Source organism: Sciurus carolinensis, chromosome 5, assembly GCF_902686445.1.
Source record: "Sciurus carolinensis chromosome 5, mSciCar1.2, whole genome shotgun sequence".
In the NCBI taxonomy this organism is placed as follows: Eukaryota; Metazoa; Chordata; class Mammalia; order Rodentia; family Sciuridae; genus Sciurus; species Sciurus carolinensis.
Window position 1 is genome coordinate 64097315 of NC_062217.1, and position 12614 is coordinate 64109928.

Genomic DNA, 12614 nt, shown 5'->3' on the forward strand with positions numbered 1-12614 from the left:
AATTATTTGAGGAGTTTCAAGAGAGGTGTTCATAATAGCTGTACTAATTTACATGCCAAGCAACAATATGTCAATTTTTCCTTTAATCTACACCGTCTCCAGACTTCTTGTCCTTGGTCTTTTTTTGTTACAGGAGTGAGGTAATATTTCATTATAGTTCAAATTTGCATTCCTCTTAATGGTTAGTGATATTGAATGTTTTTCCATATACCTGTTGGCCTTTCATATATCTGTTGTTTTCCTTTAAAAATATCTAATAAGCTCTATTGCCCCTTTATTAATTGGGTTATTTGTTTTAGTGCTATTGAACTCTTTGTTTTCCTCATATATTCTGGGGATTAACCCTTTATCAGATGGTGCATTAGCTTTGTGTCACTGTGATCAAAAGATCCAACGTGAACAATTTAGAGAAGGAAAAGTTTATTTCATCTCATGATTTCAGAGATTCAGTCCATGGCTGACCAACTCCATAGCTCTGGGCCAGAGGTGAGACAGAACAATATGGTGAAGTGGTGTGATAGAGAAAAGTAGCTCAGGATATGACAACCAGGAAGCAGAGCATGCTCTACTCACCAGGAACAAAATATAAACCACAAAGTCATGCCCCTAATGACCTACTTTCTCCAGCCACAAGCTACCTGCCAGTGGTTACCACCCAGTTAATCTATTCAAGTAGATTAATCCATAGATAAGTTTATGACTCTCATAATCTAATCATTTCACCTCTGAACATTCTTGCATTGTCTCACACATGAGCTTTCAGGGGCCACCACATATCTGAAACATAACAATTGTGTAGAATACTTTCTCCCATTCTGAAGGTTGTTTCTTCATTCTGTTGATATTATCTCTGCTGTGCGGGAGCTTTTTAGTTTGATATAATCCTATTTATCTACGTTTGCCTCTTTTTCCTGTGCTTTTGGGATCTTGTTCAATAAAAAGAAACTAGCCCATTCCAATATTCTGAAATACAGCCCTTTGTTTTCTTCTAGGAGTTTATTAGTTGAAGTCTTATATTTAAGATTTTAATCTATTTGAGTTGAATTTTTTTTTTTTGCTACTGGTGAAAGAGTTATATCTTTTTAAAATTAGAATTTAAAAGCAATCAGTAACACTGCCTTAGTATTTTTAGCAATAATGACATCTTTTTTTCTGAAATGAATTGTAAGTAATAAAATTGCTATCTAGATCTTGGGAAATTTAAGATTTCTCAGTATAATCCTGGGATAAACTCTCAATAATATTTTCCTTGGTTGTTAGATTTCAAACATTTTTCACCACCCAACAATAAAAGTTAATTTTGTGGCTTACATTGACCGAGAAAGAGGGATTTATTTGTCTTTTATAACTTCTGAATAATTCTTAATTTATTATATGATGAATATTTTCAAGGCACTAATGCTGTCTCAAGTCAGTGACTTAAAAAGAAAACAGTAATTGCAAATGTTGCCAGCATGGTGTTGCTTTAGGAGGAAATCAATTTATGTTTTGATGAAAAAATATTTCTTTAGTGTTGAAAAGTAAGACAATAAAATTGTTTTTCTCTGTAGTACATCTTTTCAATTTCAACTTTGATCTAAGTTAAAATCTACTGAAGAAAGATACACTGATAGCAAATGTTTTATCATTTATTAATTGTATTTAAAATTTACATGGTTCTATTTACTAAGGATATTAGATGATGTTCTTATTTTATGATTTAAACAATTACAAACATTTGGCTTAAAATAATGTACATATCAATGTAACAAGTTTGAAAAATGGAAAATGAGAATCTGAAGCCTGTCTTCTTTAGAGCAATAATCATAACACTTCAACTTAATGAATTATATTTTTTCTTTAAAAATTCTAGTATTTTTTAAAAGAACAAAATTCTAAAGGCCTTTACATGCAGTGGATATACATAACATTCAGAATAACTAGCTCCCATGCTTACACTGAACTCAACATAAGGCAAAAGCCCATAATTGTATTGATTCTTTGGCTCAGTGTGTTCAAATTGCAAAGCAATGTGGCAAGCTTAATGAAGACAATCCCTTGATTTTGCCAGCTTATATTGCTAACATGGTTGCAATAAATTTCAACCATTGTCTCTGATGAAATAAGCAGTTTTGATTAGCAGGACAGTTTTGTTTTCTGAATGCAAGAGACAAGCATGAATCTGTTTCTCTAATTGTTCTCTTAGCTCAGGAAAATGAGGAAGGAGCAAGTTGTTTTAATAAAACATTATTTTGCTTCCTGGCATGACCACATCTGATTAGGAAAACAGTAAACCAATCAGATTCTGTGAGATGAAACGGCATATCTTCTACTCTTGGCAACCTGTTCCATATTGCCACAAATTATAAAACAATAGAATGATTTGCTGTCAGGTAATTTATTCATGTCACAAACATTGGTCTCCTTTCAACTGCTCAAGAAAAACAAGCCTTTGGTAACTCTAGTTATTGTATGCTACAATACAAAATAAATTACCAATTATCATTCCTGAACTAACATACGGCCAGACCTATGCACCACTTTGATGTTTCCTTCTTTCCTATAATTCTCTTTGATAGTCACCTCTTTTGACACCAGTAGGTAAATCTACAGAAATCCTTGTTCTTGAAATGTTTTCATCTCAGGACATTCTTATTCTTGCAATATAATAGAAAAATAACCATTCCGGCAAATAAAATCCCTCCAAATAAAATAAACATAATTCAAGTTTGCTTGATGACGACCACACAGGCACCTGCTCTCCCAATATTCAAGGACGCCATCTGTCCAAAAAGATAAAAGACAACTTTCAGACAAATTTTACCCTCAGAGTAAAATATACAAATTATAATGTGTTTAAAGGTTAATATTTTTAAAAATCATAAATGTACTTGCCTTTTTCTCCTTTCAGTCACAAGTAGTACAATAAAATTGAAACATTAGACAATGGCATTTTTAAAAAGGAAGTGATTTGTATGTTAAAAATGGTAGTACTAGCACTCATTTATGGAATTTTTAATAAAAATAATAAAAATAGAACTTAAGTAAAATGAACTTTCTATAGAAAAATTTCCAATAAAAGGTTTACTCTGCAGTTTGCAGGTATACTTTTGCAATGATATTTCCTAGTGATAGCTTGGACTATATTTGAGAAGAAATAGCTATTACAGTCACTGCAATCATTTTGAAGTTATTTCCGCAGATATTATATTGAATTAAATGTGTTATTCATTTATTCCAGACAGAAACATACAATGTTGTAACTTCAATGCTTTGTCATAAATAGACCATAATTACAATTGCTGGGTGGCTTATTAAAAATTGTTTTCACCTTATGACAATCATTGAAATGAGAACTGGGATTTAAAAAATAATACTGAATATAAAAATGGCTAGACATATATTAAAAATTTTTACATGGTTTATAATGAAGATTTATTCTTTAGACATAAACCAACATTTTAATAATTTGACTTTTTGATATCAATTTTATTGTGATTTTCTAAGGTCTAAGGATTCAGGGTAGACTAGCAATTAAAGAATATTATTTCATACTAGAAAGAAAGTAAAAAAATTGTGAGAAATAAAATAGCTAATATTGAGCTGAATTGAAAAAAGGGCATGTTTTCATTTCCTAAATATGGAAATTAACTGCATTATCTACCAATTCTTTCTAATGTATTTATTGTTACTCATTATCTCATTGTAGGTTTAAAAGAATTCAAATAATATTTATTTTTATAATATTTATTTTTTATTCCTTTCACTTAATACATTGTTTGTAAAAGCTAATTTTCTGTAATATCATTTATCTTCCTTTAGAATTGATGTAAAAGTGAGAGGAGGAAAGGATCATGTGAAGGCATTAATGATCGCTTTTGTGCTAAGAATAATTTTTATAGGTCACCACTATCATCTTCAGTCACCTGTGTATAGTTACATCCACATGCTCCATGTAACCAGAGAGTGAATGGAGCATCAAGAGGCAATATGTAAGTCACACTTCATCAAAGTGAAGAAACTGAAGTGCATCTAACTCCAAAATACATGTGCTTTTCCTTGTGTTTCTTCTGATATCTAATTGTTTTCAAGTGTTGTTTCATATCAGTCATCTAAAGAGCTTTTTACCAAATATATGTGCAGTATTCCTAATGTTCAATAGAAATGGATAAGTACTGGGTAAAAATTTTTGAAAAGTTTCCCAAATGCCCTCTGATATATGTTCAATACTGGGAAGTACCATGCACTCGAATGCAAATGATTAAGTAGCTTCACTTGTTATCTATATCTACATCTGCAGGTATCTTACAAGGTTTCCCTGGTACACATTCTCAGTCCTATGTGATCTGTTGTGTGAAAATGAACTGAACACATGCACACCAAATTAACATAGTTTCAAGGACTGTTCTCAATTAATTGGCATGAGAAACAGCCACACATTCTCTAAATCTTACCAATCAATATAGTATTGGATACAGATTATTAAATGGCATATTGTTTTGATTTCTTACAGCTGGTAGATACATAAAGTGTGAGAACCCTGTGGGAATACACCAACAGAACATAGGAATGGATGATTTTATCCAAGCTATGAGAAAGAGGATAAAGTTCTTTTTAAGTTTTGAAGCACACATAGTATGTTTTTCAAATTAAATGGCAGAAATAAGCCTAATGTTTAATGGTGGTCAAATTTATTTAAAGCACATGCATGTACATACACAAACAAGTGTATATGTTCTCTATAAAATACACTAAGACTTATGTGTGGGAATTGCTCCCTAATCTGTTTCCATCATTTCTAATTCCAGCTAACCTGGAAAGTTTTCCAAATAATCATATTCTTGTATATTTTAATATTTTCACTTATTTGTTCCAGTGATCGGCCACTTGTGGAGGACAATGATATATGGGATATCCAATGAATTTCATAGACATATGGAGTGAGTGGAGGGAAAGTGACAGGAATTAAATGGCATAAATAGGAAACCTTTCCAATAAACTGGAATCCTGAGAGTTTTCAAAGGTTTTGGTGTGGGTCTGTTGAGAGTCCCCTGAGTGTCTTAAAAATATAAATAATAAAAGATGTGGAAGTAAAATCTTAAAGTAATTTAAAAGTTTTAAAATTAGTGCTTATTATACTAAAATAAAGTCATTATAAAACATTTTATATGCTGCCTTGCTGTTTGTATGATACTATATGATACAAAAGAGCATAATAAAATACGGAAGAGAGAAATAGTCTTTAGGAGGCTTTTAAAACTTATTATTACTACATATATTATTTTGATTTCAATTTTAGAGGAATGATAAGCATAATGGCTCTTTACTATAAATATGTAATGAAGATATTATACATCATTTATATACCCATAAACTTCCTTTATTTAATGCTCTTTTATATAAGAGATACAATTAAATTACATACCATTGAACTGGGATTTGTTTTTAGTAAATCAAAATATCATTAATTCATGTAGTACTCTTTGGAAATACTAAGGTCTCAAAGTGAAGAACTCAAAATATAGTCTCTAAACTTTTAGTACAACAATGTGAAAGGTAGTCACTAACTTATTTTATATTTTCTGCCCTTTAGATGAAAATTGCTTCTCTTATAATTGAAGAATTGCAGTAACAAACAAAACTCATTTATCCTCATATTTTACCTTCTTTCCTCTGTTTTTCCATTTTCCCTCCTTAACCAAATCTATCTCTGTTTATTGAATTCAAGAGTTTTCTTTTAGGGGGGAAGGTGATTCATAAGGCAAGCACCTTAAGCCTGAACATTAGAATTTTGATTCTGCATTTCCACCCACTAATACATATGAGATGTGGTTATTAATCAGCTTCAACTAAGTAAGACTTTGGAAAATCACTGCACTCATTGATGGAGAGTATATATTTATTTGGACAGTATCTTACTTTTAGACTTCTGACTAAATAAGCAAAGTGTTACAAATATTGAGGGAATTGTGAAAGAAAAAAGAAAGAGCAATTGATAGTAAGGACAACTGTCTGAGAATGTATCCATTCCCTCTATCACAAATCAGGACATGGAAGCTATAAGTTTGAGGCGCTTTCTCTAGATTTAGGTATACTTGGGTTGTCCTGCCTTCATCCTCCCCACCAAACTCACACAGCAGCACACACCCTCTATGTACTCAGAGTGGGAGATGCTGCACTCTAGCCTGAACCTGAGTTCCTAACTATATTCAGGGGATAATGACTCACCTAAGTCAGTCATTTGCTTACTTCTTCTGGATAAAGTGATTGTCAAGGACCAACTACTTTATATATGAAAAGCTATTTAGGATTGTTTTTCTTTTTAATTGAACTGGGACAAAAAGTTATTTTATTTCTGTTTATGTCTATGAAGAATATAAGTGGGAAATTACAACAGTACCTCCAAGTAGAAAATTCTTTTTGGTAAGAATGGATCTAATATATATAGACAAAAATGCGAGGCAAAAAGATTGAGTTTTGCACATGATGATTTCCTTTTTCTAGCTATGTGTAAAATTAAATATTCTAATGTTAGTGTTTTGTAACAAGCATATTACACTTTTAACTTTTTGCTTCAGCTAGCTCAAATTCAGTTCCTGTTCCTTGTTATGACTTATCATAAAGTGGAAATGCAATTGAAGCAGGCATGTCCCTTTTAAATATGTTTCTTTTAGTAATATATGCAAGAGAAAAGTATACAAAATGTGATTTAATGACCTATTTTTCAAACTTAACAAAAGACTAAATTGCTCTTGGTTGAGGGTAACTGGACTAGATCAATCACTATTTGTATCTTCCTCCTCCAAAAGAAGTAGATGAAGTTAATTCTTATACTTGAAATAACTTTAGTAGATGACAGTCTTACCTGTGTCCATTCATTCGTTTGTGGATCATAGGATTCCATAGTGTTTAGGTATGTCTGCCCATCATAGCCGCCGACAGCATATAACCTGTCACCAAGGAGACAGACTCCAACAGCATCCCGGGGCATACTCAAAGGAGCCACCATGGTCCAGGTGTCTGTTTTCGGATCATATCTGAAATTCAAGGAAAATAGAACATAACACCTTCTAATTGCATTAAACTTTTACTTGATGAACGGTAATTTTTCAAATGCATGACATAAGAAAGAAAACTAAGTTCTTTTTTTTTCCTAAAAGTTCAATCATTTGAGCATGTTTGGAATTGATAGCAATAATGTATAGATATCTAAATGTTAAGATATTTAAAAAATATACCTATACTCTTATATAGTGCAGATTCATTTAACAAAAGTATTCTTTTCATTAGGAAAATTTAGATACAAAAATATTTTCCATAGCAAAACAAGTGCCTTTAAAATCATATATGTAGAGTGTGATGGTAATGAATCAAAGAAATGGCTAAAATTCTGGGAGAATTGTGCCACACTTGGTTGATGAAAATGCCTTTGTGTGTATTCTGAAAGTCTATCCTAAAACTGCTGGAAAGTAAAGAGAAGTTGGTGCAAAAGACCCATTCTTTCAAAAACCATGTGGTTAGCTTTGAGGAAACAGGTTTGTAGTGTAGTTAACTAAATTCAAGAAAGTATGAGATAGAAGTATATCTGAAAAGGTAAGTTTTGATCAGCTTATTGATTGATTTCCTGGACAGGATGTTTCTTCTTTATTCAATAGAAAAATAGTGAGCCTTTGAAACTTGGGGAAGTAATTATAATTTGAACAGAACTGCCACTCCTGGGACATGTAGAAACATGACAAGGTTTCACCATGAGAAAGGGTGGTATGTCAAGAAATTGAAGTCAGGAAATCAATACATGGGATGGCTTCAAACTAAAAAGCTTCTTCACAGCAAAGGGAAAACATCAAGAGTGGGAAGAAAGAGACTACAAAATGGGAGGAAAAATCTTGGCACTTGCACCTCAGATAAAGCATTAATTTCCAAGATATACAATGAACTCAAAATCTTAACTACAAACAAACACAAATAACGCAATCAATAAATGGCAAAGGAACTAAATAGACACGTCTCCAAAGAAGAAATATGAACGGTCAACAAACATGAAAAAATGTTCAACATTTCTATCAATTAGAGAAATGCAAATTAGAACTACACTGAGTTTTCAACTCTCTTCATTCAGAACAACAATTATCAGGAATACAAATAACAATAAATGTTCTTGGAGATAGGGATAGGAAAGACAGTGGCATGATTCTGACACAACTTTTCTATGTACATATAGTTATACACCACAGTGAATCTCAACATCATGTAAGACCACAAGATTTGGATCCTAATTAGAATAAGATATACTCCATGTTTGTAAAACTATATCAAAATTTACTCTACTATCATGTATAACTAAAAAGAAAAAATTAAAAAATCAAAAAAGAAATGATTTCCTTCCAAATCCTTCACAGGTATATGCTAATTTTGGTAAACAAACATAATCTTCCCACTTCCTAATTGAGCTTTGAATTGAAATTGTTATAAAGTAAAATGAAATTGTGGAATAAAAAAAAAGAAAAAAATTGATGCCTAAATTATTCAAACAAACAAAAAATAATTTCAGTTTCAAAATATATATATCTATACATATAATATTGTGAGTGGCAAAAGCCTGGAGACTATTTTAATTAATGTGCTTTAATTCAGCTAAGAATGAATGATAGAACTATGCTGTTGCGTTTCACAGTTGCTGGTTCAAACACCAACACAAAAAACTCATAAGAATCGAAAGGAAAAGTATAAAAATAAGACTAGAAGAAAGTATTTCCTTTCAAACACAGCAAATATATTTTTAGTTTGTTTTTCTGTTCCAATTCTTTTTATACCAATTGAAATTTTCAATGAACACATACCTAAAATACGAGAGCAAACAATCAAAAATACCTATAGTTCATTGAAAATAAGTTAAAGTGGTTACAAAAGATCTCCAGTTGTCATACAGACAATAATCATATTACTCAAGATGTCACATGCATTTTTTGCATTGTGTTTGAAGGGTTTGTGCACTTTAATGATGACATGTGTGAAATGAAATACTGATTGAACACCTGCAAAACCTGGATCACCTTGAAGAATAGACTGCTCAGCATATAAATATTTGATTTTACATGCTCAGATTAATCAATGCAAAACTTCAAAAACAACCAGGCTCATACAGATACACATGTTTGCAGCCACAAATATAAAATCTATTTTATCAGAATTTTCTCTTAAATTTTTAAACCTTTTCCACAAACATTTTGAAGTACACAAAGATAAAAAATGAGAGGAATAAGAGAGATCAAAAGATACTGTAAGTATACAAATAGTACAATCTAGAATGTCTAGAACAGGGTGGCACATTTAACAATAATATTTACTGAATTTTTCCATGAGTCAAAGCAAAAGAAAAAAGAAAAAAAATAATAATGAGTAAACAAAAGTGAAGAAGCAATGGTTTTAAATTGAATGTGAGTTGGACATATAATAAGCTAAAGTAAGTGGACCTTACTTGGGTCCTAATTCAAATTGAACCAAAGTTAAAAGACAGATATTTTGAAAATTTTAATATAACACAGGTATTCAATTTTAATAAAGAATTGGTGAAGTTTTTATTGGTGAGATAATAGCAATTGTAGTTATGCTAAAAAATGGATTGCCATGTTGTTTGTTTCTGAAACTAATTTAGAAATGTTTTGGTTTAAAAACATGTTTGATAAATTCTTTATAATAGTTTACAGGGAAAAAAGGACACAGGGAAGGGAAATGGATGAAGCAAGAGAGACAAACTTGTGATAGGTGTTGGAGCTGGGTAAAGAATACAGGGAGTATCCTGCATTGTTTACTTTTTTTTCTTAGGAAAGTTTTCTATTCCAAATCATTTTGAAAGGATTAATGTAGAATACATTTTAATTTCAGTGGGAAGGTAACCTTGCTTAACATTATATTCTTAATAAAATCCAAAATGACAATTGTCGCATTCATTTCACAAACATAGCTTTATCTGTATTCATATTTTAGACTTTATTTAATCATTATTAAGGTCTACAGTGTGGAGAGCTGTGACAGAGGACAGGAGAGGGGTCTCTGATGACCTCATGGCTGTGGCATGCCCAGTGCCTGGAAATGTTTCTGTGCAAGGGCACAGAATGCTTAGCTGCTTTGGCAATGCCCTGCATGAGGAAGCTCTGTGCAAGAGTCCTATCAGCTCTGAACTTGATCTCAGGCACATTGCTCCTGGGAAGGAAGGAGTTCTTATGCTAGACAACTACAATGCTTAACCAGCTCTGCTTCTCCTGTTTTTGCCCATTTTGCCCACTTTACAGTAAATTTAAACAATGAATTTTCTTGAAAGCTGCACAAAGCTCCTAACATTGCACTTTGCAACTGTGGAAAAGCTACATATAGATATCCTAGTTTCTGTAACATTCCTGAATACAAAGAATAGTCCTTGCATAGTCTTTAACCTGATGAGATGTATATAAATAAAGATTACTGGCGTTATTCTTTAGATCTGCATCACCAGCAGAGAGCAGAGCTCCACCTGATCCCAGCTTAATCTTCAAAATTTGTGTTCATGAGTCTTTATTTCTAATCCTCCTTCACCCCTCCTGGGAACATTGAGTTTGGCTGCACAGGTTGCAGCATTACAGAGTTATATTTTTTTCAAATATGGTCTGCAAAGCAGACTTTTCATTTTAGCAAAAAAAAAAAAAAAAAAAAAAAGGCTAACACTGGTGTTAAGCAGTCATAAATTTCAAAAAGTTTAGTTCTTTAAGTTAAATTTATACAATGAACAATTTTGAAACTCTCATATTTGAAGAGGAATTAAGAAAATACTAATACAATACTAATACATCCAACATTTAGGGGCACATTTAGAAACACTAAATTACATTTAGAAATGCAGATCCTTTTTCAATTTCACCTTTCATTTTGGTACGTGTGTATATGTGTGTGTGTACTGGGAATTGAATCCAGGGAAGCTTTACCACTGAGCAATCCTTTTTATTTTGAGACAGAGTCCTTGCCAAGTGTCTCGCTAAATTGTTGAGGCTGGCCTTGAACTTGCATTTTCCTGCCTTTGCCTCCAAAGTTGACGGTATTACTAACATGTGCCACTGCACTGACTACATTTCACACATTTTTTTGAATGTAATTTTAAAGCTGTAATGCTTTCTAGAATCCTCAAATCTTAGAATTAGATGTACCTGTTTTTGAAATGTCAGTATTTCAAATATGTAACAGCAATCTTTTCATGAGTATATGCAGTGGTGATAACATTTACATTTGTATATGACCAGTGACATCAAACCAAACCAAGACCTTAGCGCCTTTCTTTCCCCCAAATACACACTCTATCACAGATATTTAGGAAGTGATCACATAAGTTCAAATTTACCCAGTAGTCATTATCTTTCTTCACACATTAATAATTCTAAACTTATTATTCTGTATTCAGGAACTCTGTAGATTCCCCTCTTAGACTGGGGACAGGCAAAGTTATCCTCAAAATGAGATTAGCATCTGTTTTTAGCTTAAGAGAGGATCTAAAAAGGGATAAGTATTTTCTAAACCATTACTAACAATGAATTTGTGCTTTTTATGTCATGTTTTTGAAAAAAAAAAATGTAATTCTAAGCACTCTTTTTTTGGTCCCTGGTTGCCACTTCATTAAAAAAAAAAAAAAAAAAAAAAAGCAGTGCAGGGTTTGATTTTGTATTTACCTTGCCTGCTTTCCTTGCATCTCACATCTCACTTTGGCCTTCCAGGTAGGAGAGTAAGCTTTGTATCAGATACTCTATTAAAGTTTATAGTCCTTAGGCAAGAGAAGCACCAGTATATAGTGGCTAAAATTGGCTGTAAAATGAAAACTTGCTAAAGGCTTATGCTAGTTACAGAAAAAAAAGTTAGTTTCTCTTTGAAAATCCCTACTGCAGTTCTTAAGTAATCACTAATTTTTTTCAAGTTCTATGGTCATTTCCATAATTTAAGAATAAAATTTGGTCTTAAAATATTAAAAGAAAATTTATCTTAAACAGGAAAAAATTACTTGGGTAACAGTTGAGAATGATCAGTTTTTCAAATTATAAGCAGCATTCAGATAGCAGACTAAACAAGTGTTTTATAGCTAGGTATGTTTCCCTGTTTAAAAAAATAATTAAATAAAATTACCAAAAAATAAGAACACAAAGAAACAAGAAAAGACAAAAATGAAGAGCCAATGCTACGAGAAAGAATAGACTGCTCTGAAAGAGTAGTTTGTAGATTTCAAGTAAATGAATTACACAAATTATTTCTGAATTAATTTGAATAAATTATTTGTGCTTTAGGTAAGAGTGATGATAGTGCTCTAGTGCTAGTTAAATATAAATAATTTTATTTTGTCCTATAAAGAAAACAATTGTCTATCAGTTTTCATGAGATTATCAAAATCGAAACCTTGACTTTAGAAATACTAGAATATAGGATAGTAATGCAAAATAATTCCAATAAAATTATTTGTTAAGAACTTCATTAATAACTGCATCAATGCTCCTATAAACATTCTTGTTTGGATATTTTCATACATGCACATTGCTAAAGGATATTAAGGAATGAGATATTTGGTTGAAGAAACTATCTAAAATGTCAATTCATTTGACAAAGAAGCCTTGTTGACTTATCCT

The 12614-nt window shown here is 31.7% G+C and overlaps 1 protein-coding gene across 1 annotated transcript in view; it reads right to left on the bottom strand.

Annotated features, from left to right (window-relative positions):
- Positions 1-1612: 1612 nt before the first annotated feature.
- The window catches only part of Klhl1 (kelch like family member 1), a 409920-nt gene continuing 398918 nt past the window's right edge, over positions 1613-12614 (bottom strand). The window contains exons 10-11 of the mRNA XM_047552871.1: positions 6845-7016; positions 1613-2762 (exon numbers count right to left, since the gene is read on the bottom strand). Coding sequence (XP_047408827.1) covers positions 2703-2762; positions 6845-7016 — 232 coding nt within the window. The 3' untranslated portion in view covers positions 1613-2702. The remainder of the gene's footprint in view (positions 2763-6844; positions 7017-12614) is intronic.